Source organism: Urocitellus parryii, chromosome 1, assembly GCF_045843805.1.
Source record: "Urocitellus parryii isolate mUroPar1 chromosome 1, mUroPar1.hap1, whole genome shotgun sequence".
Classification (NCBI taxonomy): domain Eukaryota; kingdom Metazoa; phylum Chordata; class Mammalia; order Rodentia; family Sciuridae; genus Urocitellus; species Urocitellus parryii.
This window is the reverse complement of record NC_135531.1, coordinates 133,914,267-133,941,905: the sequence shown is the minus strand read 5'-3', so window position 1 is coordinate 133,941,905 and position 27,639 is coordinate 133,914,267. Positions and strand designations below refer to the sequence as shown.

General features: G+C 42.4%; 1 protein-coding gene across 1 annotated transcript in view; it reads right to left on the bottom strand.

The window, feature by feature from the left end:
* LOC144255126 (transient receptor potential cation channel subfamily M member 8-like) overlaps positions 1-27,639 on the bottom strand; it is a 90,473-nt gene that overhangs the window by 9,530 nt on the left and 53,304 nt on the right. The window contains 3 exon segments of the mRNA XM_077799196.1: positions 581-726; positions 2,058-2,187; positions 3,799-3,894. Coding sequence (XP_077655322.1) covers positions 581-726; positions 2,058-2,187; positions 3,799-3,894 — 372 coding nt within the window.

Genomic DNA, 27,639 nt, shown 5'->3' with positions numbered 1-27,639 from the left:
AGCTGCCTGGGCTCGTGAGGGCTGTGAGAGAACAACTTAAAATCCTGTTTGATTTTAGGTTTTCTTCTAAGCTGGGTATGTGAGCTTTCAAACAGCCACGTGAGTGCAAGTTCAATACACCGATGGATCTTTGACCAGCTGATTCTCACTATGTAAGTCCACACCAGTATCCTTCTGACTCTCTTCTCTAATGATCACAAATTCGGGGGCATGGCCAACCCTGTCTGTAGGCCCCAGGGATCCCTTTCCAGACACAGGCAGGTGTCAGTCTTGCAGGAAAACTAAAAGGAAATCAGGAAGGACGAGACCAAGGTCAATGACAATTCAAGCTAAAATGCTCCCAAAACTTTGCCCAGACTGTAGGGCAGGGCTGTTTCTCCAAGGTGGAAATTAGAAAGAGCTGGGGTAGGAGAGAGGGTGAACCTGACCACAGCCAAGGGACCCACAGCTCTCAGAAAAGAGCCCGACAGTGGGAGGAGCTTGTGGGGGATGCGGTTAATTTTCAATATTTTTAAAGCTGCTAATAGCATCTGATGTCAAGGCCTATTTCTGGGCACCTAGTTCTGTGGCTGGTGTTTACCTGCACCCCAGGTTGGGCGATGAAATGCTGGTCTGTGGCCTCCACCGCCAGCTCCAAACAGTTGCTTCCGCCCCAAGCTTCGCAGGAGTAGACCAGCAGCTGCTCTGCCAAGTCCTCGTCACTGCTGTAGCACTCTGTGAAGAGCTCTGCACCATCACCAGAGACGGAAGCCAGAATCAGGGCTGGCACCTCGGGAAGCAGCTTGCCCCCAGCCGACCCCCAATCCAAGGACAGCATGGACACGAGAATCTCATAAAAGGCACAGAGAAGCCATCACAACACAGTCATTACCCAGCACAGAGCTTTTTAAGACGCACCACACCCTGCAGGGCCAGTGTGATAGTGGGTGTCAGTCAGAGCTCAGGGGATCAGACACAGGAGCCTCCCTCATTGGTGGGCTTTGGTCTCGGTCCAGGCAGAAGGATAGGAGACCCTCTGCCTCCCCTTAGCTAGCACAGACTCTCCATCCCCTGGGCTTCTGTGCTTTCTTGGTAAGATTTCTTCACAGATAAGTCACAGCATATAAACCATAGAAGGTGGAAGAAACATCGACTTGGAGCATTCAGGTGTGCTCAGTGACAGAGACCACTGTACAGAACCTCAGAGGAAATGTTTTAAAGTAAAAATAGAAACCATGGCCACCTGAGGTCACCTGGAAATTAATGTATTGAAAGAAATGGCTGCACACCTCTTTTCCAACACCAAGAAGCTGAACACATTGTTACGTTAGATTAGACAGTAGACAAAGGTGTCATGCAGATGTCACCCTGCAAACTTAAAGCTGCAGAGGAACAAGGGAGACACTGAGCAGACCCAGAGCTCTCTGCTGTTGGATAACAGTTGCTCCCAACTCTCCCATTCGCACGTGGTCCTGTCCTCTGCAAAAAGGGCACTGACCAGCTTTAATTAAGGATTCGATAGCAAAGAGCAGCCAGATGACCAGTCCCGAGGCATCCAGGAGAGGACGGCTCAGGAATGCCTGCTATCCCAGGCCGTGGCTGATCCCCCCCAGCCCTTCTGGAGCTCCAAGGCTCCTACCTTCAGGGACCTACTCGCCAGCCATCACTGGAGTCGCCCTATGGGACACTGAGGCCTAGAAACCCAATTGCTGCCTTTGCCATTAAAACCAAATCTGCATCAGACCCAGGGACCTGAAGTCTTCTGAGAGCATTTATGTATACACGAAATGCAGACTCACTTGTTCACAGTGTCTTAACTATGTCCAAAAACACCCTGAAACCTCCTGAGGTGTTGAGCTACTTAGGCCTGAGCCAGGTAGCTCTGCAATGACAGTACTCAAGATTTTCACATTCACTCTGGGAAAAGTCCCAAGCGCCTGGAGCAGGAAGCCTGTACACAGCGTGGGGGTCTGCATGGGTCTGCAGCCTTCCGTGAGGCCAGCAGGGGGAGCCCAGACACTCCAGTCTGAGCCTTGGTCCACCTGCAACTCCCCTGGAGTCCCTCTGCTGTGACTTACCCACTGCGTGGGTCTTGTACTCATTTGCCAGCTCCTCTGATTCTCCAGCGGCATGGATGTCATTCTTCACTTTGGCCAGAGTCTTCAGAAGCTTGCTGGCTCCCAGAGCTGCCAGAGTACAGCCCCTGGTCTTTTCAAGGGGTGGAGAAACTTAGGTTAACTCAGAATCCCTTGAAGCGGTTGAGTGGACACTAATGGTGAACAAGGATGAACTCAGAGCATGAGCAGGAAGGGGCAAAGTCCCAACTATGTGTAACATTTCAAAGTAGAATTTGTAATGAGCACAAGAGTCTTGGACCTGAATATGTTCAGTCCTAAACAGGGCGACCTCGAGCCTGAAGCTACTCAGATGAAGAAGCAGCGCAGGAAAAGAAAAACATCAAGATAAATGCCCCGAGAAATTGCCAGTAAGAGGGGATGGAAGCCAGTCCTCTATTACAGCTTTGTCAGCTGCACAAAGAGCTCCCAGATGGGGACAAGTGGGTAAGGACATAAAGGACCTGAATTATGTAACCAGAGGCCATATGTGTGAATTCAGCACTCCACACCCAACCTGATGCTCTCAAAGTGGAGAAGCTAGTGTTACGTGCTAAATCACACATAAAGTTTTCAATAATTTTTCCAAAGCAGACTTTTTACAAGCCCTATTTCCTGTCCATAAGGCAATAAAGCCAAAAATTAACTTTTTAAACTAAATTTCAATTCCTCACCAACTGAGGAAATATTCACACACCCACACATACTGAGAATCAGGTGCCCACTAGGTGCCCCGCAAGGCAAGCCCACTCTCCAGGGACCACCCTCCTGAACACACCTCCATCAACATGCAGCACAGCCATGACCACCTGGCATCTGCAGTGTGGGAGCAGTGACAGAGAATGGGAGAGCAGTGTCTGAGACTGGGGTCTCTGATGACTTAATGACTGTCGCATGCTTGGTGCCTGGGAAAGTTTCTGTGCAAAAGGGCAGCATGTCTAGTTGCTATGGTGACACCCTCCATAAGAAGGCTCTGTGCTAGAGTCTTATCAGCCTCAACCTTGCTCTCAGGCACACAGCTCCTGGGAATAGAGGAACTCTCTTGCTACACAGCCACAATGTGTCACCAAGTTCCTGAACCTGCCTGCCTAACGTAACTTTAAAAATGGACTTTCTTTTTAAAAAAATATTTATTTTTTAGTTGTAAATGGACACAATATCTTTATTTTATTTTAAGTGGTGCTGAGGATCGAACCCAGGGCCTCACACGTGCTAGGCGAGCCCTCTACCACTGAGCCACAACCCCAGCCCCTGAACAATGGACTTTCTTGAGAGCTGCACAAAGCTCCTAACATTGCACATTGTAACTGTAGAATATAACAGCAGAATAAGCTTCATAATATTGCTAACTCTGTACCTTTCATGAATACAGAGAATAATGCTTGTACAGTCTTTAATCTGATAATGAGGCACATATAAATAAAGATGGCTGGTGTAATTATTAGACCTGCTTCTCCATCAGAGAGTAGAGCTCCACCTGATCCCAGCCATTATCTTCAAAATCTGAGTCCGTAAAGTGAGTTTTTATTTTCCTAATCCCCATCGTCTCTCACCGGAATCTGCTAATTTGGCCTCACTAGTCGCAGAACGGTGGCCACTTTTTTTTTTTTTTTTTTTGGTGATGTTTTAGAGTACACATGAGATTTGAGGTCAGAATTGTTACAACCAAACATGCCTTTGGTGTGAACTCAAGCTGAACATTTACCTGTTCCCAAATGACTTTGGAGAGCTCCTTCTTGTTCTGCAGAATGGCCCAGATGAAGAGAGCTTGCAGGGGGTGCCGGGTAATAAAAGACACATCCTGGGAGGGGCCAGAGCATAGGGTCAGCTGTGCAGAGGCAAATCACTTCAGGTACCCAGGAAAAGGGGGTCAGGAAGCCCAGGGGACCGCCCTGTGCTGGAGGCTCTGTGGCTGGGCCATTGGAACAGCAGAGTGACGCAATTTCCATCTCTGCCACCCTCCAGGGGGTGTAATTTGATGTGAAATCTTTCATCTATCATAAAATATAAAGTACAACTAGAAGAAAAGGTATCAAGAGTGAAAAAAAAAGTGCTAAGAGCAATTTAAAAACTAAAAGACCTCTGACAAGCCAGAGAGAAATCAATTCCTTCTCATCATATAACTCTGTTTCTCATCTAGGGGGAAAAAATGTTCAGATTAAATTCTAACTTTCCTGTGGTTAAAGTTCAACTATCAGAACATAAAATGTGCTTCTTTCTTTGGATTCTTATTCAAAGATTCGACTCCTAATACATCAATTAGAATCCCAGCTGGTCTTCAAGATTCAAGACCTGTCCTGATAGGAAACAGGTTATATTCAAGACCTGTCCTGATAGAAAACATGTATATATTCCCTTTCAACTTCTTTTCATGTTTCACCAAAGTCTTAAATGCATAATGTGTAGTTAGGGGTTGTGTTGCAAAAAAAAAAAAAAAAAAAATTCACATAAACAGTGTCCAAAAGAAGCTCTCTGAACACTTCGACTTCCTGAGAACACCTAGCTTCTTCAGATTTTTAACTCACACACACTTAAAAGTCCCAGAATTCCAAAAGGTAATGACCTTGTTTGGGTTTCCCGAGAAGCAATCCCGAGATAAGAATTTGAGGTAAGTAGGTTGTTTGGGAAATGATCCCAAAGAAACCAGTGGGAAAGTGAGGAAATGAGACATGAAAAGAGAGACATCGACAAAAAGTGTGGAATCAAGCATGCTGCCATGGTGGGCACTGGAGATCCGCTCCCCTGGACAGCTCTAGAAGTTCAGGCAGAACACTGCCCCAGGCATGACCGGCCCGTCACTGGGCTCTGATCAGCACAAGCGTCTAGCCACAGTCACTGGTGCTGGTCAGGGGAACCCGGTCTGCCACTCAGTCACACCCCATCCCTCTCAGTTCTTATCTTTGGTAAGTGTAGTACTTTGAAGTCAATGATGCTCTGAAAATTACCTACACAGTTTTAGCAAATCCTTTTATTGTGTGTGTGTGTTTGAGAGAGAGAGAGAGAGAGAGAGAGAGAGAGAGAGAGAGAGAGAAGACCACATGGAAGAAGTCCTTAAAAATAAACTCTTAAGCCAGGCATGACAAGGGCAGGGCATGTGACACACACTCCTGTAAACCCAACATCTTGGGAGGCTGAAGCAGGAGGATCCCAAATTTGATCAGCCTCAGCAATTTAGCAAGGCCCTCAGCAATTTAGTGAGATTAAATTTATTTTTTATTTCTCAAAATAAAAAATAAAAAGGACTAGGATGTGGCTCAGAGGTTAAATGCCTCTTGGTTCAATCCCTGGTGTGAGAGAGAGAAAGATAGAGAAATGAACTCTTAAAAATGTACACACACACACACACACACACACACACTAAGGATTAAACCCAGGGCACTTAACCACTGAACCACATCTTCAGCCTGTTTTATTTTTTGTTTTGAGAAAGGGTTTCACTAAGTTGCTTAGGGACTTGCTAAGTTGTTGAGGCTGGCTTTGAACTTGTGATCCTCCTGTCTCAGCCTCCCAAGCTGCTGGGATTACAGGCTATGCCACTATGCTAGGCAAGAATACATTTTAACAGTTAAGGTTGTACTTTCATTGTTAAGAATATGTTCTCTGTTAAGGATATATTTTAATTTGATCTTGCAATGTCTTTTGAAGACTTTGCTGTAGGTAAACGAGGCCCTCTGGAGAGATACCCAGATAAATAAAGCAATCTGCACCCTTGAAGGAGAATGCTTTTAGTAAGATGAAGAGACTTGTAAAAACACAACAAAACAATGGACTTGAAAAGTGCCAGTGAGGATGCTCCCATAAGGGCCAGTTAGGCGACACTGGTGATAGGGCTCAGCCTGTCCCAGGATGGTGGCCAACATTCTTTGCTTATTCATAACAAACCATTAGGGGCAGCCAGACTCTAATTTACTTAAAATCATTTTGAAAATTATCATGAAATTAACATTATATAAAAATTAGAGGAAATTAACTTTTTTTTTTTACCTGAAAGAGAAATTGACAATTTGATCCAAACTTCAGAAACAAACCCAGAGAATGAATGAGCCTTTCCGAAGAAAGTCATATGGCATTGCTATAAAAATGAGTGTAATGTGAATAATACTAAAAAGCTTCCTGCCCATAAATCAGTGGTCTGCCCTGACTAGTTACACTTCCAGTGTCTGAGATGGAGGAGGATCTTGTGACTCAGGCCATGCCTATGTGCCACCGCATACCAGCCCACCCAACCTGCCTGAGGATTTCTTAGCTCTGGATGTGGATGTTTCTGAGCAGAGGAGTGCCAAGGTATGGCAGGGCCAGGTATATCTCTCCTTGAACCCTGAATCATTTATCAGGCCTCCATGGAAACTGCCGCAGTCTGGCTGGGCACAATTCAGGAGCCATTTGTCAAAAGAAACGAACTTTATTTTTAGAACCACACAGGCCAAACAAAACAGCTCCTCAGGAAAAACCCTCAGAGCCCAACTGCCACCACCGGCTTCCCACAAGCCTCTCCCTCAACCACAAGCCTCACCACCTCCCACAATCCCCCTGCTCTTGAGGCTGATTGGCTGGGTCGCGTAGGCAGAGCCAAAAAAAGTCCCCCAATGAGCAGCTCCGTGGTCTGAAAGGGCAGGGAAACAGCCTAATGAGCATCACCACAGAGGAGCCAATCAGCTAGGTGTTGCTGGGGCCACTGTGAGCCAATCATCAGCTGGCAGTCTGAAAGGGCAGGGAAACAGCTCAATGAGCATCTCCAATGAGCATCACTACAGAGGAGCCAATCAGCTAGATGTTGCTGGGACCGCTGTGAGCCAATCATCAGCCGAAGCTGGAAGTTTGACGGCAGCTGGAAGTTTGCTGGGGCCCCTTCGGCTGTGGCTCTCAACATCTCCCCCTCTCTGTTTAAACAACCAGCATGTGGCTTAAGGACAATGCCTGCCTTAGATTGTCCAATAGTACATATGGTCCTTATGTACATTTTTTGGACACATATGCCTTTCTGCAGCACTAAGCCCTGATGAATCCAAATTTATAAAGTTTAGAGTAAAAAGGGTTATTTTAAGTTTATCTTTGGGGAATATATACCCCTTCCCAATTCCTTCTTTTTGCTTTAATAAGTACATTTTAATAGTTTGATGAGCTCTTTCAACTATGCCTTGTCCCTGTGGATTGTATGGGATTCCTGTTATATGAGTAATGCCAAATGTTGAGCAAAATTGTTTAAAAGAGGTAGGAGTATAACCAGGGGCATTATCTGTTTTTAACTGTTTTGGAACGCCCAAAATGGCAAAATTTTGTAAACAATGAGCTATAACATCTTTAGTTTTTTTCTCCAGCATGAAGGGAGCCCATCAAAAATCCAGAAGAAGTATCAACTGTAACATGCAAATATTTTAATTTTCCAAATTCTGGCAAGTGTGTGACGTCCATCTGCCAAATATGGTTAGGTATCAATCCTCTAGGATTGACTCCAAGATTAACTTGTGGTAAAAAGGTCACACAATTTTGACATTGTTTTATTATTTGTCTAGCTTGTTCCTTAGTTATTTTAAAACACTTTTGTAAAGTATTAGCATTGACATGGAACCTTTTATGAAAATTTATAGCTTCTTCTAGTGTAGAGAAAATATGTATGTCATGTGTAGTTTTATCTGCTAAATCATTGCCCAAACTAAGGGCTCCAGGCAACACTGTATGTGCCCTGATATGTCCTATAAAGAGTGGATCTTTTCTGTCCAGATTAGACTTTGTATAGTGGAAAGCAAAGAGAAAACAGTAGAGGAAGGGGAAATCCTACCAGCATCTTCAAGGGATACTATAGCATTAACTATATACTGACTATCGGAAAATAAATTAAATACAGAATCTTTAAACATCACAAAAGCTTGTAATACTGCATTAAGCTCTACCTTTTAAGCTGATTGTTTGGGTACTAAAAATGTAAAAGTTTGATCAGGTGTAACTATTGCTGCTGTACCATTATTTGACCCATCAGTGAATATATTCGGAGCATTCATGATAGGTGTTTTTCTTGTCATTTTTGGAAAAATTACAGGATGCAATGACCAAAAAGACAATAAAGGATTAGATGGTAAGTGGTTATCAAATGAAACATTAGATTTACACATGATTATTGCCCAAGTATTTAACTCATTAGCTAACTCATCAATTTGATTCATAGTATATGGAGTAATAATTTTATTGGGAGAAATTCCAAACACTCCCTTTGCTGCTTTTATTCCTTTGAGTATTAATTGTCCTACAGCCTCAGGATACCTAGTAAGAATAGTGTTAGGAGAATAAGATAAATGTATCCATAATAATGGACCTTCTTGCCAAAATACTCCTGTAGGAATATTTTTTGTTGGTAGTACAATAAATAATAAAGGCAAACTTTTATATCAATTCTATCCAAATGCATATTTTCCATATATGTTTCAATGATTTTTAATGCCTTTCTTGCTTTAGGCATTAACATTCGGGGTGAATTTGGATCTGATGGACCTTTTAGGATATCAAATAAAGGTCCCAACTCTCCTGTTGGTATACCTAGATAAGGCCTTATCCAATTTATGTCTCCTAATAACTTTTGAAAGTCATTAAGTGATTTGAGTTGATCTACTCGTATTTGAATTTTTGGTGGACGGACCATGGTTGAGGATAATAGAACTCCTAAATAATTAAATGGAAAATTTAATTGTACTTTATCTATTGCTATCTCTAGATTATAATTTTTAATAAGTTTGTAAGTGTGGCATAACATTCTAGCAATGTGTTTTTATCTTTGTGTGCTAATAATACATCATCCATATAGTGAAATATTTGTAGTTCAGGATTTTGATTTCTAAGTGGCTGGATTACTTTGTTAACATAAATTTGACACATAGTTGGGCTGTTAGCCATCCCTTGAGGGAGTACTTTCCATTCATATCTCTGATCAGGACCTTCATGATTCAGTGCAGGGATAGGAAATGCAAAACGTGGACTATCCTCAGGATGAATTGGAATTGAAAAAAAAAACAATCTTTAATATTTATAACTAAAACATACCAGGTTTTTGGAAAAGCAGACAATTGAGGAATCCCCGATTGAGCAGGTCCCATAATAACCATTTCATTATTAATGGCTCTTAAATCTTGCAGTAATCTCCATTTACAAGAGTTCTTTTTGATGACAAAAATGGGAGTATTATGGGGAGATACAGAAGGTTGTATATGTCCTTCTGCTAATTGTTGTTTGACCAGGTCATGGGCTGCTTGTATCTTTTCTTTAGTCAGGGGCCACTGAGGAACCCACTGGTCTTTCTGATTTCCAAGTAATTTTTATTGTCTCAGTGGCCCTTTCTGAAAATCCAACCCATGTCTGTCTGTTCCTTGATCTATTTGTATTGGTGCTGCTATACCTTGTTCTTGTTTTTCTAATCTTTTTCCTTTCCTAAAATCTTGTCTAGCTATAATAGTGGGTGCATTTTGATTGATATTATTTGTTAATGTCAAACCTAATTGATCTAGGACATCTCGTCCCCAAAAATGTACGGGAAGATGATCCAATACATATGGCTGTATAGTTCCCTCACATCCTTCAGGATCCTTCCAATCTAATACCATTGCACTTCTATGGGGATTAGTCCCCACTCCTTGGCCTCGATGCGTTTGAGTGGCTTGTTGTAATGGCCAATGTTTTGGCCATTCTTGACAAGAAACTACATTTGTAAGGGTCATGGAAGCTTCTGTAGAATAGATCAGACCATATGACAAATGAGGATGGAAATGTCCAAGCAGGAAGAGGAGGCCAAGGAATAAAGAGAGTCAGAGAAACTCTTGCAGACAGCATGCAGGGGGTCATTGCCTCAGAAGTCTTGCAAATAAAAACAAACAAATGAATGATCCATGATTTAATTAGGAGTAATCTGAAAGGATTTTCGATTTCCTTGGAGGAGCAATGAAGGCACAATACCTGTCTAATCAGAGACTATACACCGGCCTACTTTGGTAACTTCCCTATATCCATATCCTTAACTTAATCACATCTGAAAGTTCCTTTCACCGTGAAGGGCAGTGTCTTTCACAAGCCCCTGGGATACAAACTTTTATATTTAGGAGATGGTGTGAACACAGATGGGCACTGTGTTCCTGGAATCCTTGGGGGCAGTTTTATAACCTTGGCCCACAGCATCCCTTGGTCATCATCATGAAGGCATAACCACATGTGAGGGTCTCAAGTTGCTGATTGCTCAAGCATTAAGCACATAGAGAAGGTCTACACCAACTCCATCACAACAGGGAGACAAGTGGTCATGACCTGGCGTTTCTAGACCACAGCTTCCCATTCTGGTGTCTGTGACTCCACAATAGTCCCTGGACTGTGTAGGACTGATCTCCCCTTTCCTCTTCCCAGAACCTTGTCTGAAGAAGCTGAAGAGCCTCTTCTCCTTGTGGGGTGGAGATGCTCTGGGTTCCTCCCCTCTCACCTGCCCCTCTAAGCCCTGACCCTTCTCATTACCATTCTGTCAGGCCAGGGTAGGAGTTCTCAGGAAGGGGACATTCTAGGGGGAGGCTTTGTTGGTAGCACCTTGCATCTGGTCACTGTGGGCCAGGATTCTGGGCATGATTTTCTTGTAGACTGGGGTCTATTCTTTGCAAACCGAATTTAATAGTTCCCCTAGTAAAAATCAGTCTAATGCAAATGGTGTTAAAGAAATGAATATTAGGCATTTTCTAAGCAGGGCTCACCTAGTGAAATGAGTTTCTAAGTCTTTGTTTGAGCCGCTTCTCAGATCTTTTAACCTTGCTCCTTGATAGTTATAACTTAGAGCAGAGCCAGCCATTATACCCATCTGAAGGCAGCTGGGAATGTGAGGGGTGGAGCTTGGGGGGAGCTTGCTGGTGGGGAAATGGCCTCAGCCACAAACTGTGGGTGCCCAGTTATTCAGTGGTATAACAGTAAGCATTAAAGTATATCAAATCCCACTACAGAGTGGTGTCTGCCTGTGCTCCTGGATTTGGGAGGAAAATACCTTAATTCTATCTGCTTGCCCTGTGAAGGACGCTGCTCCAGGACAAGAAGCCACACCCCCTGCCCAATCCACTGACCAGGGCCCTAAGATCCCCCTTGAGCTTGCCTTTCTCTTTCCTGGGCTTAGATCCTTCCTCTCCATTGGTGGATTTAACCACATTCCATCAGCCGCCCTTGGACAGATTCCTGGATGCAGACTCAAAGTCAGGGCTGGTTCATTCTGGACAAAGCAGAATTCATTGCTGGTCCTTTTTCAACTTCTAGAGGCCACCTGCATTTCTTGGCTTGTGGCCTCTTGCTTAATTGTCCCAACCTCTTGTTTCATTGTCCCATCTCCTGCCTAATCCCCCTATCTTGCTCATCCAAGAGTCTTGTGACTATAGTGGGTCTACCTTGATAATCTCCCCACCACAAGATCCTTAACTTCATGACAACTATGAAATCCCTTTTACCAAGTAAGGAATGTCTTTAATGGATCATTGGGATTATGGCTTTTTTTTTAGAAGAAGATGGTATTATCCTGCCTACATTAGTTGGGAATGAAGGGAAGTGCTTCGGGCTCGGGAAATGAGGTGGACAGACAGAAGACAGAATTTTTAACTTGTTCTGAGGCTGATGTAGAGCAGGAACAGGGAGTAAAGAAGGAGTCTCCTAGCATTCATGAACCTCAGCAGAAGATGGCTATAGGAGACTGTTCATAGTGGGGATGGACCAGTGGCAGAGAGAGCTCTGAGCTGCCCAGAGCAGCAGGACCAAGACAGATGGCAGCACCAGCTCTCAGCTGCAGCAGCAGCATCTTTTAGCTAAAGAAATAGTCACAGAGGTAAGGACCATCATGCAGAAGTACATGCCTGCTCCCCTGAATTTCTGGAACCATATAAGCCTTGATTTTTATGTGACCCCATAGAACATAGAGCAGGGAAAGGTGTCCCTCAAATGAATATCTGGTTGGGCTAACTAGTTGGAACTGAAAAAGATTCATTGTAATTTTCAGGAGTTTTCAAAAACAGTGTGATGTTGAACTTTCATATCATGGTTTTAAAAAATCATACTTCTGGAGTTATAAACTTGCTGTGGCTACAGAAGGTAGATGGGCAGGTAAAGGCAGAGTTTTCAACAATATGCTCCAAGCAGTGTTTACATGGGAGTTAGCCATGAGGAGACATCTCACTTCCAAATGCTTCTGACTCAGGGGTCTACACCTAAACCAAACAACCTGCTAGGTGGTTGCGCTCCTTCCATGGCAGATATTATCTGAATAACAATAGCCATATTAATAACTCTATCCAGCAGGGGGGATAAAAAGGTGGTAGGGTATTCCCAAGAGGAAAATTAATTTCTTTTTATAATCTGCCATAGTTTATTTCACATATTCATGACCCGCCCAGTATGTTTTTTCTTTATGATGAGCCATAAAAATGACAAAATACATTAGCCAAGTTCTTCGTTTCTGCTAAAATGACCATATTCAAAAATAATAACAGAGACTTGTATCAGCGATGCAAAAGATGCATGAAGTAATTGGGGCTTAATTTGTACACAAACTGTCAAGGCAGTTTTCCTCAAGGCCTGCATCTTCTGAATTCATTAGTCTCTAATTACGGCCAGTGGGGACCAGCAGTTAGAAGGTTAAAGAGGTTCTGACAGGCCTAATCATTGCTCAGGAAGCTGAAAATGTATGCAAAGTCTCGGCAGATGGGGTGAGAGCAGCTTCTGCCAAGCGATAACTGTTATTCCTTTGCACCTCCAAAGCTGTCATACTAATAGGCACATTTTAAATTTATTAATGCTCTAGTTACAATGCATACACAGTCTCTAATGGTATGTCATTCTGAGTATATAAACTGAGCAATTAACACATATTACCTGGTAATGGTAAAATTATTTGTTGCCTGTTTGATTTTTTTTTTTTTTTTGGAGGGGGAGGGATATCTCGTTCTGGTAAGAATTGTCCCAGGAAAAGCTTCCTTCCCTTTGTTAAAATAGCATCAGAGCTACATTGTGGACGGGCTTCTCTCTGCACTCTGATGTAGGAAGCCCCTCTGAAATCACACATTCCGATCTCCTCTCTACCAATTTCTGACCTCTCGTGTCAGAATCTGGTAGTTAAAAACAATTCGAGAGGGCTGCTTGGCTGGACTTTGGGAAAGAAACAGAACTCCAAGCTTTGATGATAGAATCCTTTAAAGTGAGAAAAACCCAGGGTCCCATTTGGTGTTTGTGCCTTTATACCAATTCATAAAAGTAGAGGTATGTATGCTCTTTCCAATTTCCAAATGCCCCATCTTCCATGTCACATTCTTCTCAGGTGGCCTCCCTGACTTTAACCCTGATCACTTTAAAGCTAACTTATCACCAATAAGAAGTATCTTTTTTTTTTTTTAAACAAATGAGGTCTCTTTTCTTTTCTGTGACTGCAGCTATGACATGGGAAGGGCCTTTAATTAAATGCAGCACTTAGTGCCACAATTGTTTACATGTAGGAGGCTACAGAAATGGAGACAGCTGGAATGGATAGTCCCTAAATTGTAGGCTTCGTCAGGACTACAAGATTCATAAGCGGTCCTAATAGCATGATAAGGTGTTAATCTCAGCAACAGAGCAATTATCTGTCCAGTGACTGACCGCCACTCTGCACCCACTAGCCCGTTGCAGCTAATTGATTTACACTGTAATGAAGTAATGTTACAATAACAGCAACAAAAAAAATGTCTTGAAGATTGTATGTTAATTAAAAACTATGATTACATTTTCTTGCTAGGTGATCTGTTTAAGATTTTTTTATATCATCCAGCAACAATAGCACACTGTTAGGTAATAAGTTTTCCTTGCTGGGGAAGGAATAACTTATCTGCTATGATTCTGCAGGGACTACAGGAATAGCTCTAGTTGATTAATAAATATGAGCCGTGTGACCTCAGGTAAGTGCCCTCATCTCTCTGAGTTTGGTTTCGTCATCCCTAAAGCAAAGAGTTGGCCTAGACTATCTGTAACCTCTAAGCTCATTTTCAGTTCTTGAAGTTCATAATTCTATGAATCCAAATGCCCTATAGCCAGAACTAGTTAGGAGCAGGTCAAGTCTTATGTCTTCCACTGGACATTTAATGTGCTTTCTGATTGTTCTGTCTATTTATAATTTGTTTTCCTATATGTGTACACTGAATATTTTTGGTTCCATTGCTATATTTTTTCCTTTATGAGATAGACATTCATTTTCAGAGATTAAAGAAAAAAAAACAAAACAAGCAAACTGTTTTCAGCATCACTTTAATGGAAAACCCAGTGAAGAGAGTCTAGACATGCCCCACAGTGGTATCAGCTCACTTGGTGTGATGTGGCACTGAGGAAGAAGGGCCACTGTCCAGGCTCTATGAACAGTGAGGGTGTGGGGTCTGCTCCGTGGAGTCCCCTGTTCAGGTAAGCATAAGCCCCTGTCTGTGTCTCTGCTCAGAAGACACCTGGCCTCCTTGGGCCTCGTTTCCCTGTATATATCTGAAAATCCTGGGGTGAATGCTCTCTAAGATCTGCATCATCAACTGCATTTGATGATATCCATTCTGGGAAAAGGGAATTTCCTTGAAATTAGAGCTGTAGAAGCCAAATAGTATTTAGAGGATCCAGCAGATGGAGAGAGAAAGAAGAGCCCTGAAAATCATTTATGAGAGAAAAGTCTCATCATTTTGGAAATGTCAGGTCATGGTGTGGGGTACAATTTATAGTTCAATAAAAATAAAAAAAAATATGAGTTATAATTATTAAGCAAAGTTTAAAAATGACCTTGGATTGTCTTATCTATTTGGGAATCTTAGGAGCCACTGTTTTTAAAAAGCACATCATCTGACTTGCTTAACCTCACCTAGAAAGGCCACTGCAGCTCCCTTGGCGAAGGATTGTGGCTCAGAGTGACCGCTGACCCTCCAGTGAACATTCCCATCATGTTAAAGCCATCTGTTTTGTAAAGATATTTCCCAAAGAATGGACCACTGTATCAGAGATCCTGGAAGTCTGTTCAAAAGTGAGCATTTCTTAAAAAGAAAGCTCCTCAGGTTATCCTTACAAGATGAAAAATCACAGTTCTAGAAATCAAGCTGTTCTGTTGTTCCCTTCAAGAACAGTGCAGTTTATTTTCCACTCTGGGGCTGACTTGCAGCCTTCTGTAAGGAAGAAGGCCTAGTGTGCAGATTAAACCTGTGGTGACCTCCCAGGAGCAAGGTCACAGTCATCGGTTACAGGTCAAGGTTTTTTTTATTTGAGCCCAGTTGTGCTCATAGACTCACTCCATCCTTCCAGCATAAACTGGTTTCTATAATTGGGGCTTTGTTGGTATGGGTCACTTTTGCCTATGGCCTTAGCCATCAAGCTTCTACAGGCTTTGACATGGAGGTTCAATAAAATGTGGGAGTCCAAGGAAACCCATTCCTAGCTCTGTGCGTTCACATTTACATTGTTGACCACATACACCCAGTCACACACGTGCACAAGTCTCCTGGTCATTGTAGTTCCCTGGAAGTATGACAATCTCAGAGTTCCTCAAACTCACTCTTAATAGTAGAAGAGAAGAAAATGAAATGACTTCACAGAGTGGAAATCTCTTAGTAGAATTCTCAGTCTCAGTTTTGGAGAAGGGTAACTAGATGCATTACCAGTGCTCCTGGTTTCAAATGCTGGCTCTACCCTGTATCCATAGAGCCACAGACAAGATGCATACCTCTTCTATGCCTCAGTTTCCATGTTAAAGATAGAAAATAGTAGCTATTCCTTCTTAGGTTTTTCCTAAAGATTAAATGATTAAACTTTTAGAACAGGGCTCAACAGAGAGCAATTACCCATTCAATATTAGTCATGGTTAATTCTGGATCATCTATGCACAGGCTCTATGGGGGTGCAACCTATGCAGTGGCCAAGGACCCCAAGTTTAGAAAGGCCCCTGTACTTGCCTTAATGTTATGCTTCTATTGGCTTGAATTTTTTTGTAATTTTTGAGCAAGAACCCCACATATTCATCTTGCCCTGGACCTACAAATTATGTGGCGGTCTGTCTACAAAGTGGTTGTGGCTAAAATCTAGTCTATAAAGTGTTGAAACTAAAATTACCTACCTTAATGTTCTCTGAGAAAGGCCAGATTTTTCCCTAAGGAAAGTAGGGCTAAGGCAAATATTCTAGGCACATTTTCATGGAGTTAGAGATGATTCATATTTAGTGGTACAATTATGCTTCACAGATTTAGCATTATCTGGCTTTCAGATAATGAAGTGGATCAACATTGAAATGGGTAGAAGTAAAATCTTTTAAACTATAGTACGGTAGTATGTTTCTAGATTTTTTTTATTAGTTTCTAGATTTTTTTGATCATAGTTTCATTTTTTTTTCCTATAAACAAAGTATATTCTTAGTTTTCTGAATTTTCCAAAGTATCCATCATAGGCTTTGACAACTAGTCATTACTTAGTAATTTTAAAGATGACCAATAAGATGATCATATGTCATTCATCTCATGAGTAATGGCGAACATATCTTGGGTAAAGATGAAATTAATATATGCTAAGCTCCTTCCTCTATCATGAATTTTGGTTGTTTTTAGTTCATGGGTTTTGGTGCAACTTAAGAGCCCATGAACTGATACAATTAAGATTATATGGGAACTCTACTGCTTTATGATATAAATTTCTAGAATAATTTCATGATAAGTGAAGCATTTTTTCCCCAATAATATCCCAGTTTTAGGCTCTCCTTAAAGGATATTAGAACTATATGAGACCTCAGGAATCATTTTCTTGGTGCCTGACTTGGCATTTGAGGAGACTGATGCCCACAAAGGTTGTGGTTTCGAAAGTCACTCAGTTTGTTGATGCTTGTCAAGTGATTCACCATTGCCCTAGGTTGGGGACCAGAGGGTGATCCATGCAGTGGGGCAGAGCTTGGAGTGCAGATGGATCACTTCAACTTGGGAAACCCATGGATGATGAGCTGGGCAACACTGGCTGGCATCAACTCCCTCCCAGGACAGCAATAAGAACCTCTGAGTCCCAACTCAGCTTCTTTCTAGCACCAAGTTCTCAATAGAGCTGAGACTAGAGATTTCATAAGCTAATATATCCTCTCTTCCTGCTCCTTACTCTCTTCCTTCCTGTTTTTATCCATGTATTTCTCTGGAAAACCTACACTACAAGTGTGTCTTTGAATCTTTCTGTATCCACGTTTAGACAAGCAGTTTGCATGTGGTACTAATCATCTCTGTTTCTGGAGTACAGAAGGTGAGTCCCACCCAGCTGCGAAGAAGGGACTCTAGGTGTACTTCTGAAAGTAATTAGTGAGTCCAAGAGAAGGGTGTGGGATGAATGCAAAGCACGTCAATTGAGGCTTCAAAACATGAAATGGCCTCAACTGTTACTCAGGAGTCTGGTTTCCCTAGATGCCCAGTAATTCCTTTCAAACTTGGTGCCATTTTTCTTCCTACTTCCTCTCTTATTTGGAGACACAGTCTTCCCTCTCCCTAACTTCTTTTTCTCTGGCCTGGCACTGCCAGGGAGGGGATGGAGGCTTTCAAGGAGCAGTGCCCTAGTGCCTGGTATGCTATTCCTCTGAAAGGAGCAGCATCCAATCAGCCAGTTGGTACCACTGCCAGGGCCATAGGAAGCGGGCATCAACACAGGGGCTAGGATTCCTCATTTCTTGGCAGTGCAAATGCTGAATTTTATTTAGAAGACATTTTCTTTAGGTTCTATCTATCAGGTGAGTGGGTCAGGGACCAGGGGAATCAGGATTCCTATTTACCAGATGCAGCTGGGCTGACCAAGGTTGAGGGTAAATGAACTGTTCCATAGATTTCTAGTTATTCACTTGCAGGTGAGAGGCAAACACATCTCTTTCAACTGGGCTGGGAAAGAGTGTCTGCCCTGAGGAATGCACAGGGACCTTAGAGATCCCCACTGTGTCACGGACTTACATTTTTGGTGGACTCACATCACCTCAGCAGGCCTGGGGGTCTAGGGTCTTTCTCGATGCAACTTAGGACCACCTTAAAGCTCATTGTCCTTGTCTTTGTGGGATTCTTCTGAGCCTTGAGTAGATCTGGACAGGAGGATAGTAAGTCATGAGTAGCTACACAATGAAGAATCTCATCTTTGGGGGAAATTAGGAGAGGTATTCTTATTTTCCCCAAATGACAGTTTTAAAATGCACAAGATTCCTCATTGAGCGCAACTCTTCCATCCAGCTCCTTGCTTTGAGTCAAGAGAGTAATCTCCATTTCTGTCCATCCCTATCATTGGAAGTCACATTTCCCTAGCAGTGTCACATGTGCATTTCCCTGTTCTTGATCACTTCTTCTCCTGGAGATGAATCTTAGAGAACATGAGATCCGTGTGGGCACAGTGACTATGGACACAGCCACCTGCTACCCCACTGGGGGAATAGCAGGGACAGGATAGATAGGAAGGGAAGAGGGAGGGGAGAGGTATCTTTGAAGGGTATCAAGACAACAGATACCTCATGGGTTGCTTGGCCATGAGGGATGCAGGGGACTGTTAGAGGGTAAGTGAGGGAATAGCTCATTTATGCTCTAAAAGTAAATGGGTTATAAAAGGAGAGAAAGGGGTTCTAAAAACCAATTCAGGAAGATGGAGAAAAAGTGAGGACTAAAACATGGAGTCAGTCTTGAATCATTTTACAAAAGGCAGTGGATTTCTGAGCAAAAGTGTGATTTTTCCACATTTGTTGCTGCCACTTAGCAGTGGCTGTACAAAAGGCACTAGAGTGAAGCTGGACTTTGGATAGAAGTTTAGTAGTCAGTCTTTTCTCTTCAGGGTTCCTCCAGGTTTTCCTGGAAGGAGAAGACTGGAGTGGATGTGCCCACTCCCCCCATCCTGAATGGCTCTCCAGGGCCTCTCTGTTCACTCATTGCTTATTCATTCCTCATGCGTAGATGGAGCCCACTCATGCCCAGCATGGGCACTGTATGGGATATAGAGATAACAAGAGCCCCATATAAAGTAGGTGACACAGACAAATGAAGGTCATGAAGAATAACAGTCTAGGGAGAGAAGACAAAGGTATCTAGAGAAAAGTATCTAGAGAAAGAGTTAGAGCAGGACTGACCTAGATGTCCCCTACATCCTATTCCTGAAGTCTTCCCCTCCAACCCCCCCACCACCTCACTGCAGTAATACTAATGCTCTTGGATCATGTAGGGGCTTGGATCAGAGAGAAAGTTAAGGAACTGAATAAGTTGTCCCAGAAGAGGATCATTTGGAGACAGAAATGCTCAGGAAGTGGGGTTTTTAGAAGGTGGAATTTGCAGGGTCTCACAATCCACACTATGTAGGTAGCAGCATGACTAAACCTAAGGCAGCTCTCTGGAGTAGTTTGCTCCCAGCCACACATGCAGGTGGCAGGATTGAGATTTCCAAAGGGAGGGGTGAAGTACATCTTCTCACCTCAACCACTGAGATACACCTGCCCCCATCCTATTGGGTTGTGGAAATGCTAAGCTTCCTGTCTCAGAAGATGGTCATTAAGATGTCAAAATGCACCCAAGTGTGTCTCTGGTCCTTCTTTAATCAGAAATTTGGTTTTACAGGTCTAGTGGGCTCCACTAAAGGATGAAGGTGGCCTGAGTGAAATGACATATTTCTAGGAGGCTTTCTGACAAAACTGAGGCCACCAGCCCCAGTCGTTTTATCCCTCACTGGGAACTTCTGCCAAGTTCTAAGGACAGGGACAGGGATATCCTACCATAGACAGTCTGCAGGTCATCACTTGGCACAATTCGTTTCACCTTCTGATCTTTCTTTTTCCTTTTACCCAGGGAAGGTCCAGGGCAAGCTTTCTCTGGGAAGTGGGCAGAGTCTCCTCTTCCTAGATTCCAGATCATTTGGAGGCAGCCTGACGTCCTGGGATGCAGTTGAACTCAGAGTGCCAGGAAAATGGAGAGCAATAAGGAAATGCTGGGTCTACACATTATTTATTGCCTTGTCAGTGCTTCTGCTGTGGATTCTTTTTTGCAGATCACATCAACTTAAAGCCAGTTCTCAAGAAGCTCCTCCTGGCATAACCACAAACTGTCTCCCTTCCCTACCATTAATCAGTGTCTGCTAATTAGAGAACAAACTCCTGTTTATCCAAACAGTTTCCCAGATCCCCACCCAAGGCAGCTAAATGAGGATAAATGAATCCGTCTTATTAAAAAAAAAATGACTTAAATGTATTAAATCCTATTTATGTTTTTTTTTAGAGTCAATTTTCTATAGACTCACTGACTCCAAATGAGAAGGTTTCCAGCTAAAGTAATTTCTTCCTGACGTAACACAAGACTGGGTTGTGTGTCAGTGATATTTGTGACCGCCACAGCAGTAATTCTACAAAATACTAATATCACGAAGCCCTGTGTATGCACTGTGTTCAAAACTTTACATGCATTATCTCATTTAATTCTCACAAACACCTTGGCAATAAATATTATCTCCATTGGCACGTAAGGAAACTAATGTTCAAGAAGGTTAAGTCAATTAACTGAGGTCACACCGTTGGTATTTAATAGGATTCCATGACCCATCCTAGATTCTGAGTCCAGTATGCTCAGAGTGTGAGCCTTGAACCACTGAAATTGGAAAGATCTGGAGGCCTTGTTAAACTGAAGTTTCCTAAGCTCTACATTAGACCTAGGAAATCAAAATCTCTGGGGATGTGATCCTGGAATCTATGAAGGTGTAATGCCTGTGGATAGGGATATGTAGTTAACCTTGGGGACTACATTGACTTCTTTCATATGAGGCAGTGGGAAAAAATGGAGGCAGAGAACTGTTTTAGTCCTTGAGTGAGCTTTCATGATTTATTTGATCAGTCTCAGCCTCCTTTATTATTTTTTTATTTGTAAACAGAAAGGCTACTTTTCTTTTCCAGATGATTGTGAGGATTGAAGGAGATGAGAGAGGAATAAAATTTTAAGCATTGAAAACACTGTACAAATGTAATTAATTGTAGGATTACCTGGGCCTGGGGAGCAGTCATAGTTCTGCGCATAATGTTGGCACTTTGTATGAATACAGAGGAGGGGGAAAGAGCAACTAATCCCTTCAGGGACTGGGCATCTTGGGGATCTGTCCAGCTTCTTAGAAGGGACCATTTCTCCTACAACTCAAATGAATTCATTTCTTCAGTCCAAGTAGGCATGCTTTCTACCTGCTGCTGGCCCTCGTTTACCAAGCTGTTTCGTGTGGATGAAGGATTCCTTTCTGCCTGAATTTCTCCCCTATATCCAGGCTGAAGACACACACCTGCTCCTCCTTGATCCCACCCTCTGCCAACATTATTTTTTTAGGTCATATAAGTGAATATTCTCTATGTGCCCAGGTAAGTATTGCTGTGGTTTGATAAGTATCTTTAAAAGACCCCTGTGTTAAAGGTTTGGTCTCCAATCTGTGGTGTTGGTGAGCACTGGTAGAACCTTTAGGAGGGGAACCTAGTAGAAGAAGTGAGGTCATTGGGATATGCCTTGGAAGGGGATATTAGGATCTGACCTCCTTTCTTTCTTTTTCTTCCTGGCCTCCATGAGGCAAACAGACATCCTCTACCACATGTTCCTGCCATGATGAGCTGCCACAGGCCCAAAATAATAGGGTCAAGTGACCATGGACTGAAAATGTGAGTCCAAATAAACATTTTCACTTTTTAAGTTGATTATCTCTGGTATTTGCTATAGTCATAGAGAGCTGACTAATACAAGTATTATTTCATTTAATCCTCACAACAGTCCTATTGAGTCTATACTTTGATTATTCCCATTTTACAACAAGGGAAGAGAGGCACGGAGTTTAATCTGCCCAAGCTAGGAAGTGGTAGAACTCCAGGAAGTTCTTATCTTCCATCGCACACTCCCGGGAAAGGCTGGAAGGAAGGGTTGCGACTGAGAGCGTGTTAAGCGTCACGCTGTTCTGCGGCCTCTCAAGGAGCATCTGTATTGGAAGCCACCTCTTCCTCTCCCTGGCCCTCTTTAATGTAGCCTAAGTTATTCAATTAGGAAGGCAAATAATTGGCAGTGGAGAATGCCTCCAGCAGTAGTAATTACCTCCAGTGCCTTGTTGGAATAGTCAAGCTACATTTCAGTTTGTGCTGTAATACCTTAATTATAATATAAACAGCTGCCCTCAGCCCTGTGGGGCAGGCTTCCCCCGCCTTTCTTCTCTGGTCTGGGAATGGTGTTCCCCTCATGAGTGGTCAGGGAGCTCTGGGAGTGGGATGAGGCCTTGGGAAGGAGGAGAGCTGATGTGCAATGTGTGTGGTGATGGGCTTTGAGAGACTAAACTAGAAGGAGGCTCTGTCAAGTCCCCATCTTCAGAGGAGGCAGCTGAAGGCAGACTCACCCACCATTCACACTAGAGTCATAGAAGGGCAGAGGCTCCAGGAGTTAGCTCTCAGCCTAGCACCATTCTGTTTGAATGGGGTTTGGCAGAATGTAGCGTCCTTTCAGGGTAACATCTTTTTCCATTTCCTCCCCTGTGAAGGAGATGAAGTCTTCCCTTTTGGAATGAGATGTTGCATCTTGGATGGGCCCCTATTGAGCACCCACTGCATACTAGGTAGTGTGTTAGGCACACTCCCAAGTGTTTCCCCATTAAAACTTTAAAATGCTTGGATACTCAGGACATTAATAGCCTCATTTGCCTGTGGAGAACATCTGCCTTTGGAAATTCAATGGGGAATAAATTTAGTGGTTGTCATGCAAACCACTTTGTTAGACTATGGTTCAGGTAATCAATATTAGGTATTTTTGTCCAGAGTAGAAGGAGGCAGAGGAAGGGATGGTCACCAATGGGCATCTGAGAGGGTCCAGGGGCAGGGTGCTGATGAGAGGAGGAGGGAATAGAAACAAGAAGAGCTGAAGCTGCTGATTGCTAGGTGCAGAGATCTGCCTAGGATTAGCCCTAGTGCCCCATGATTAGAAGTTCTGTGCCATCTGACAACCAGGTTTAGAACTTTGATATAAGAAATCAAAGTCAGTCTGGTGAGATAGATAGGGTTGTCATTTGATGGTCAGGGTCATTTGATGGTCTCTCTTCAATCATTGTGGGCAAGATGGAAATATGTGAGCTTTTCAGTGGTCTTCATAATTGAGTAAGCAAAGCAGTCCTCTAAAGAGTAAGAATGTTTATTAGAACTTCTATTTAAAAACATTTATCCTCCATTTAATTCCTGATTTCTACATGTTTTATAATAGGGATATGTTTCATAATAGGACACTTATCTAACTTATACACAAATATGCATATTATATATGTAAATATGTATACACACACATACATGCTCATGTTCAAGATTTTTCTAGAACTTGTGGTATATCATCAAAATTTTGAAATCCACTAGGCTATTTAGATTTGATTATATAGATTTATTGTTTTTTTCTCTTTTTCTTTTTGTATTCTAATTTGTTATTTATGGCAGCAGAATACATCAGAGTTCATATTACACAAATAAAGCACAAATTTTCATATCTCTGGTTGTACACAAAGTAGAGTCACAACATTCATGTCTTCATACATATACTTCAGGTAATGATTTCCATCTTATTCCACTGTCTTTCCTTCCCCCATACTCTTCTTTCCCCTCCCTCCCCTTTACCTTATCTAAAGTTCATCTAATCCACCCATACTCCTCACCCCCAACCCCATTATGACAGCATTTTTATATCAGAGAAAACATTCAGCATTTGTTTTTTTGGGATTGGCTTACTTCACTTAGGATGATATTCTCCATCTCCATCCATTTACCTGCAAATACCATGATTTTATTCTTTTTTGATGCTAAGTAGTATTCCATTGTGTATATATACCACATTTTCATTATCCATTCATAAACTGAAGGGCATCTAGGTTGGTTCCACAGTTTAGTTATTATGAATTGTGCTGCTATAAACATTAGTGACTCATTTGGATAACTTGGAGTCATAGTAATTATTTCTCAAAGAGCAACTATGAGTTTATTCTTTCATTTGCTGAAGCAAGGCAAAGTAGAGTCCATGGCATAGCCTCTGGAACTGGACTGTCCAGCCCCAGACCCCTGCTCTGTCATCTGCTAGCTGTGTGATATGGGATAAGTTACTTAGCCTTTGCATGTCTCAGTATCTTTGAAGATTAGAACTCAGATTCTGCAGAATTTAACTCTAGTCTACATTGAAGGGTATCTGTGAGGATTACATGAGTTAGTCCACCTAAAGTGCCTACATAGTGCTTGGTCCTAGTAACCAGTGATCAAATGTTAACGATGCAGGATTTTATTGGTAAGGAAAGGGAGCTTCAGGAAAGGAAGTGGAAGAGCTGACCTTTCAGCTCAGATCTGGATGATTCTAAAACCTATGCATAGGGATCCACAATAGAAATAATTCTAAGTTTTCACCCACAATCAGTTGGGCCTAAGAAGGTATATCAGCTTCTGTTTCTAAGAATCTATGAGTCTTAACTTCTAGCTACCCTCACTCTATCCATTTCCCAACCGGAACAGAGAACAGGATATTAACACGTCTCTTGTTCAGCTAGACGATGCCCAGCAATTTGGTGCTTGCTGCCATCATCCCAACAGGTAAATGCCTCCATCTTTTCATGGTCCTCCAGTGGGCCTCTCAACTCTTCAGGATGTCCTTGCTCCAAGGAGGGATTCTAGAGCCATCTACAGCTTCAATCAGGACCAGCAGGAGTGCTGCAGAAAGGCAGGTGCTGCCAAGGACTTGAGCATCAAAGGGAGCCCATCTGCTGGGCATACAAGGATAGGGTATGGGGGCTGTCTGGCTGGATGAGCCTGGACCAAAATTCACATATATCACTGTCTCTTTTCACTGGTTTTCCCTGACTGTCCTAGGATATGATACTCACATGTCCTCATTCTATATAAAGTTTGGGAGCAAGGTGTCTTTGCTGTAAACCCTGAGCCTTTTTGAGGTTGTAGTGATTTAATAGCATCTTAGGTCTTTAACCTCAACCCCCAACTCTGACAATCTGCTGGATACGTTTTAGGCTCAGCCTATCAAGAGCTTCAGATTCAGGGACTTTGAGGTCAGAAGAAGCACTGATCACTACAAGGACAGGAGGAAGCCCTCATGATCTGAGGGTCCTTTGCTATAGACTCCCAGAGTCACTGGAAGCAGGACTCTGCCCTGCTCCTAGGGATTGAATTTCCTCCTTCCCTGCTTCTAGCATCATCTATTGCTCTCAATCCCAGGAACGCCACCCACAGATTCTTTACTAGACTTTCCCTGAAGAATGTAGCCATTGGGAGTTTTCTGAGAGTTTTTAACATTAGAAGTGGTCAGAAACTTAACAGTATCAGTAAGTAAAATTTCCAAAAAAAAAAAAAAAAAGGAAAACTTACTATGTTTCTAGACACTCTGAATGATGCACTCAAAATGCATTAGGATAGAAATTAAAGTCCTTGAGTAGCTTTTTATATTTTATATTTCATATTAACCTGACTACAATTTTCTCTTCTTCATTCACTTCCTAGAAATCCTTCTTCAATGAAAGGCCGGAGGATGAAGCCCATGCTGGCTCAGTAGGGGACAAGCTGTGCCCGTTTTTTATCTTGTGAGTTCTCTCTCGGTGCGCCACAAGACGGGGGCAACCTCTCTCAGGAGACAATTAAAATGGTGCTTTAAGAAATCTTCAGCCCCAAAAAAAGTTGCTTACACAGTTAGAAAGCCTGTCTGTGTGTCAATTTTCTTAACCTCCTAATCTCAACTGTCCAATTATGGGTTTATAAGCCCTTGGGGACTGCTGTATTAAGTAAATTAAGAAGAATAGTCATATTCAGTGGAAGAATACCCAAGGCTAGTAGTAGGAAAGGAGTTACCTATTCCATCTTTCATAAAATACAGTCTCTAAAGCAAAAAGAATAGTTCCCTTCAGATTTGCCCTGTGGGTTGCCTTTCATGGGCTGGTTCATATTTATAAACCAATTTGTCTGGGAATAAATCTCTTTAACGCACTCAACCAACTTCTAGAGGTGTGTCCCAGGGGAACCAATCTCCTAAATGAACTGTCTCAGAGAGGGATTTAACAAAAACATTGCCAATCCTGGAATATCCGCCTCAGAAAACGATATCATCAATAGACTGCTTGAGAACATAAAATGCACCAAATTTAAGAAATTGCCAAATTGAATCCAAGCACCTAAAAAAAAATTGGTTTTGGTGTTAAATAGTTAAGGGGATAGCGATGGGAAGGAACAGATTCTTGTTCTACAGACCTGAGGTTCAGCAACGGCCCCTCTGACCTGAGATTACCTCAGACAACAGCTGGTTTTGCATCTGCCACGATTTCTTCTCATTTGTTCAGAAAAGAGGGCATGTAATCTTGAAAATATGAGATTTTCTTCTCTTCTTTTTTCGTTCCTTCTTTTCCCCCCTTCCTTTTCTTTCCTCTCTTTTTCTAATTTCTTGAGGGTAAAGACAGGCATATGGCAAAAGTTAAAGCTTTAAAATGCTCTTTTTAATGGGGGATTGTTTCTTCCAGGGACCTTGTACCATCTCATCTCAAAAATGGAGGGTAGTATGTTTATTACCTATTTTTATTGAGATGTGATCAACCTACAATAAAAGTACCTAATTTACAAAGTTGTTTGGAGTCATAAAATGACATGAAATTGCTCCCCACAATGCTCAGCTTTGGTTAATTTAAATATAGCAGAACTGTTAACAGCACTCCTTTGTTTTAAAACCTCAATGGTTCTTCGTTTCTTACAGAACAGTCCAAAATCCAAAGCTCAAAAATTTAAGGCTCTTAATAATTCAACCCCAGACTGCTTTGTAGGCTCAACTGTTGCTACATTCTTGTACACCTCACTTGGCAGATGAAACTGGATGAGAGGGAACTGTCCTATCTCCAGAATTTCCTTATGCTCTATTTCTGCCCATCAAGGTCCTTCTTCAAGGTCGGAAGTCAACTCCTCCATGGAGTCTTCCTGAGCACTCCAGCTGGTTATTCCTTTTTCAATGACATTAGTCAGATTCCCATCACTGTGACAAAATACCTGATATAAACAACTTACAAAGGGAAAAGATTTTGTTTGGCTCATGGTTTCAGATCTTTCAGCTCAGGGCCAGTTGACCTTTTGCTTTGGGGTCTGCATTGAGGCAGAATATCATTGTGGGAATACATGGTAGAGGAAGCTACTCATCTTGCAGCATCGGAGAAGCAAAGGAAGAGTGAGAGAGGAGGAGCCTGGGTTACAATATCTCCTTCAAGGACATGCCCCTATGATCTCACTTCCTCCCTTTATGCTCCACCTCTTAAAGGTTCCACCATCTCCCAAAGTGCCACAGGCTAGGGACCAAGCCTTCAACACATGGGACTTGGGGAAACATTCTGAATCCAAACTCTAGCCTATCTTACTATACTGTCTTGATTCTAAGTTATTCACCACATTATGTTTTGTACAACTTATTGGTGAGTAATTTTGATAAACATTCATTGAGCATGTGTAATGTATAGGCAGTGAGTTAGACAAGGGGAGTAGAGAGGTGCAGAGGTAAATGGCATAGTGTTTCCTCTGGAAAAGCTCATG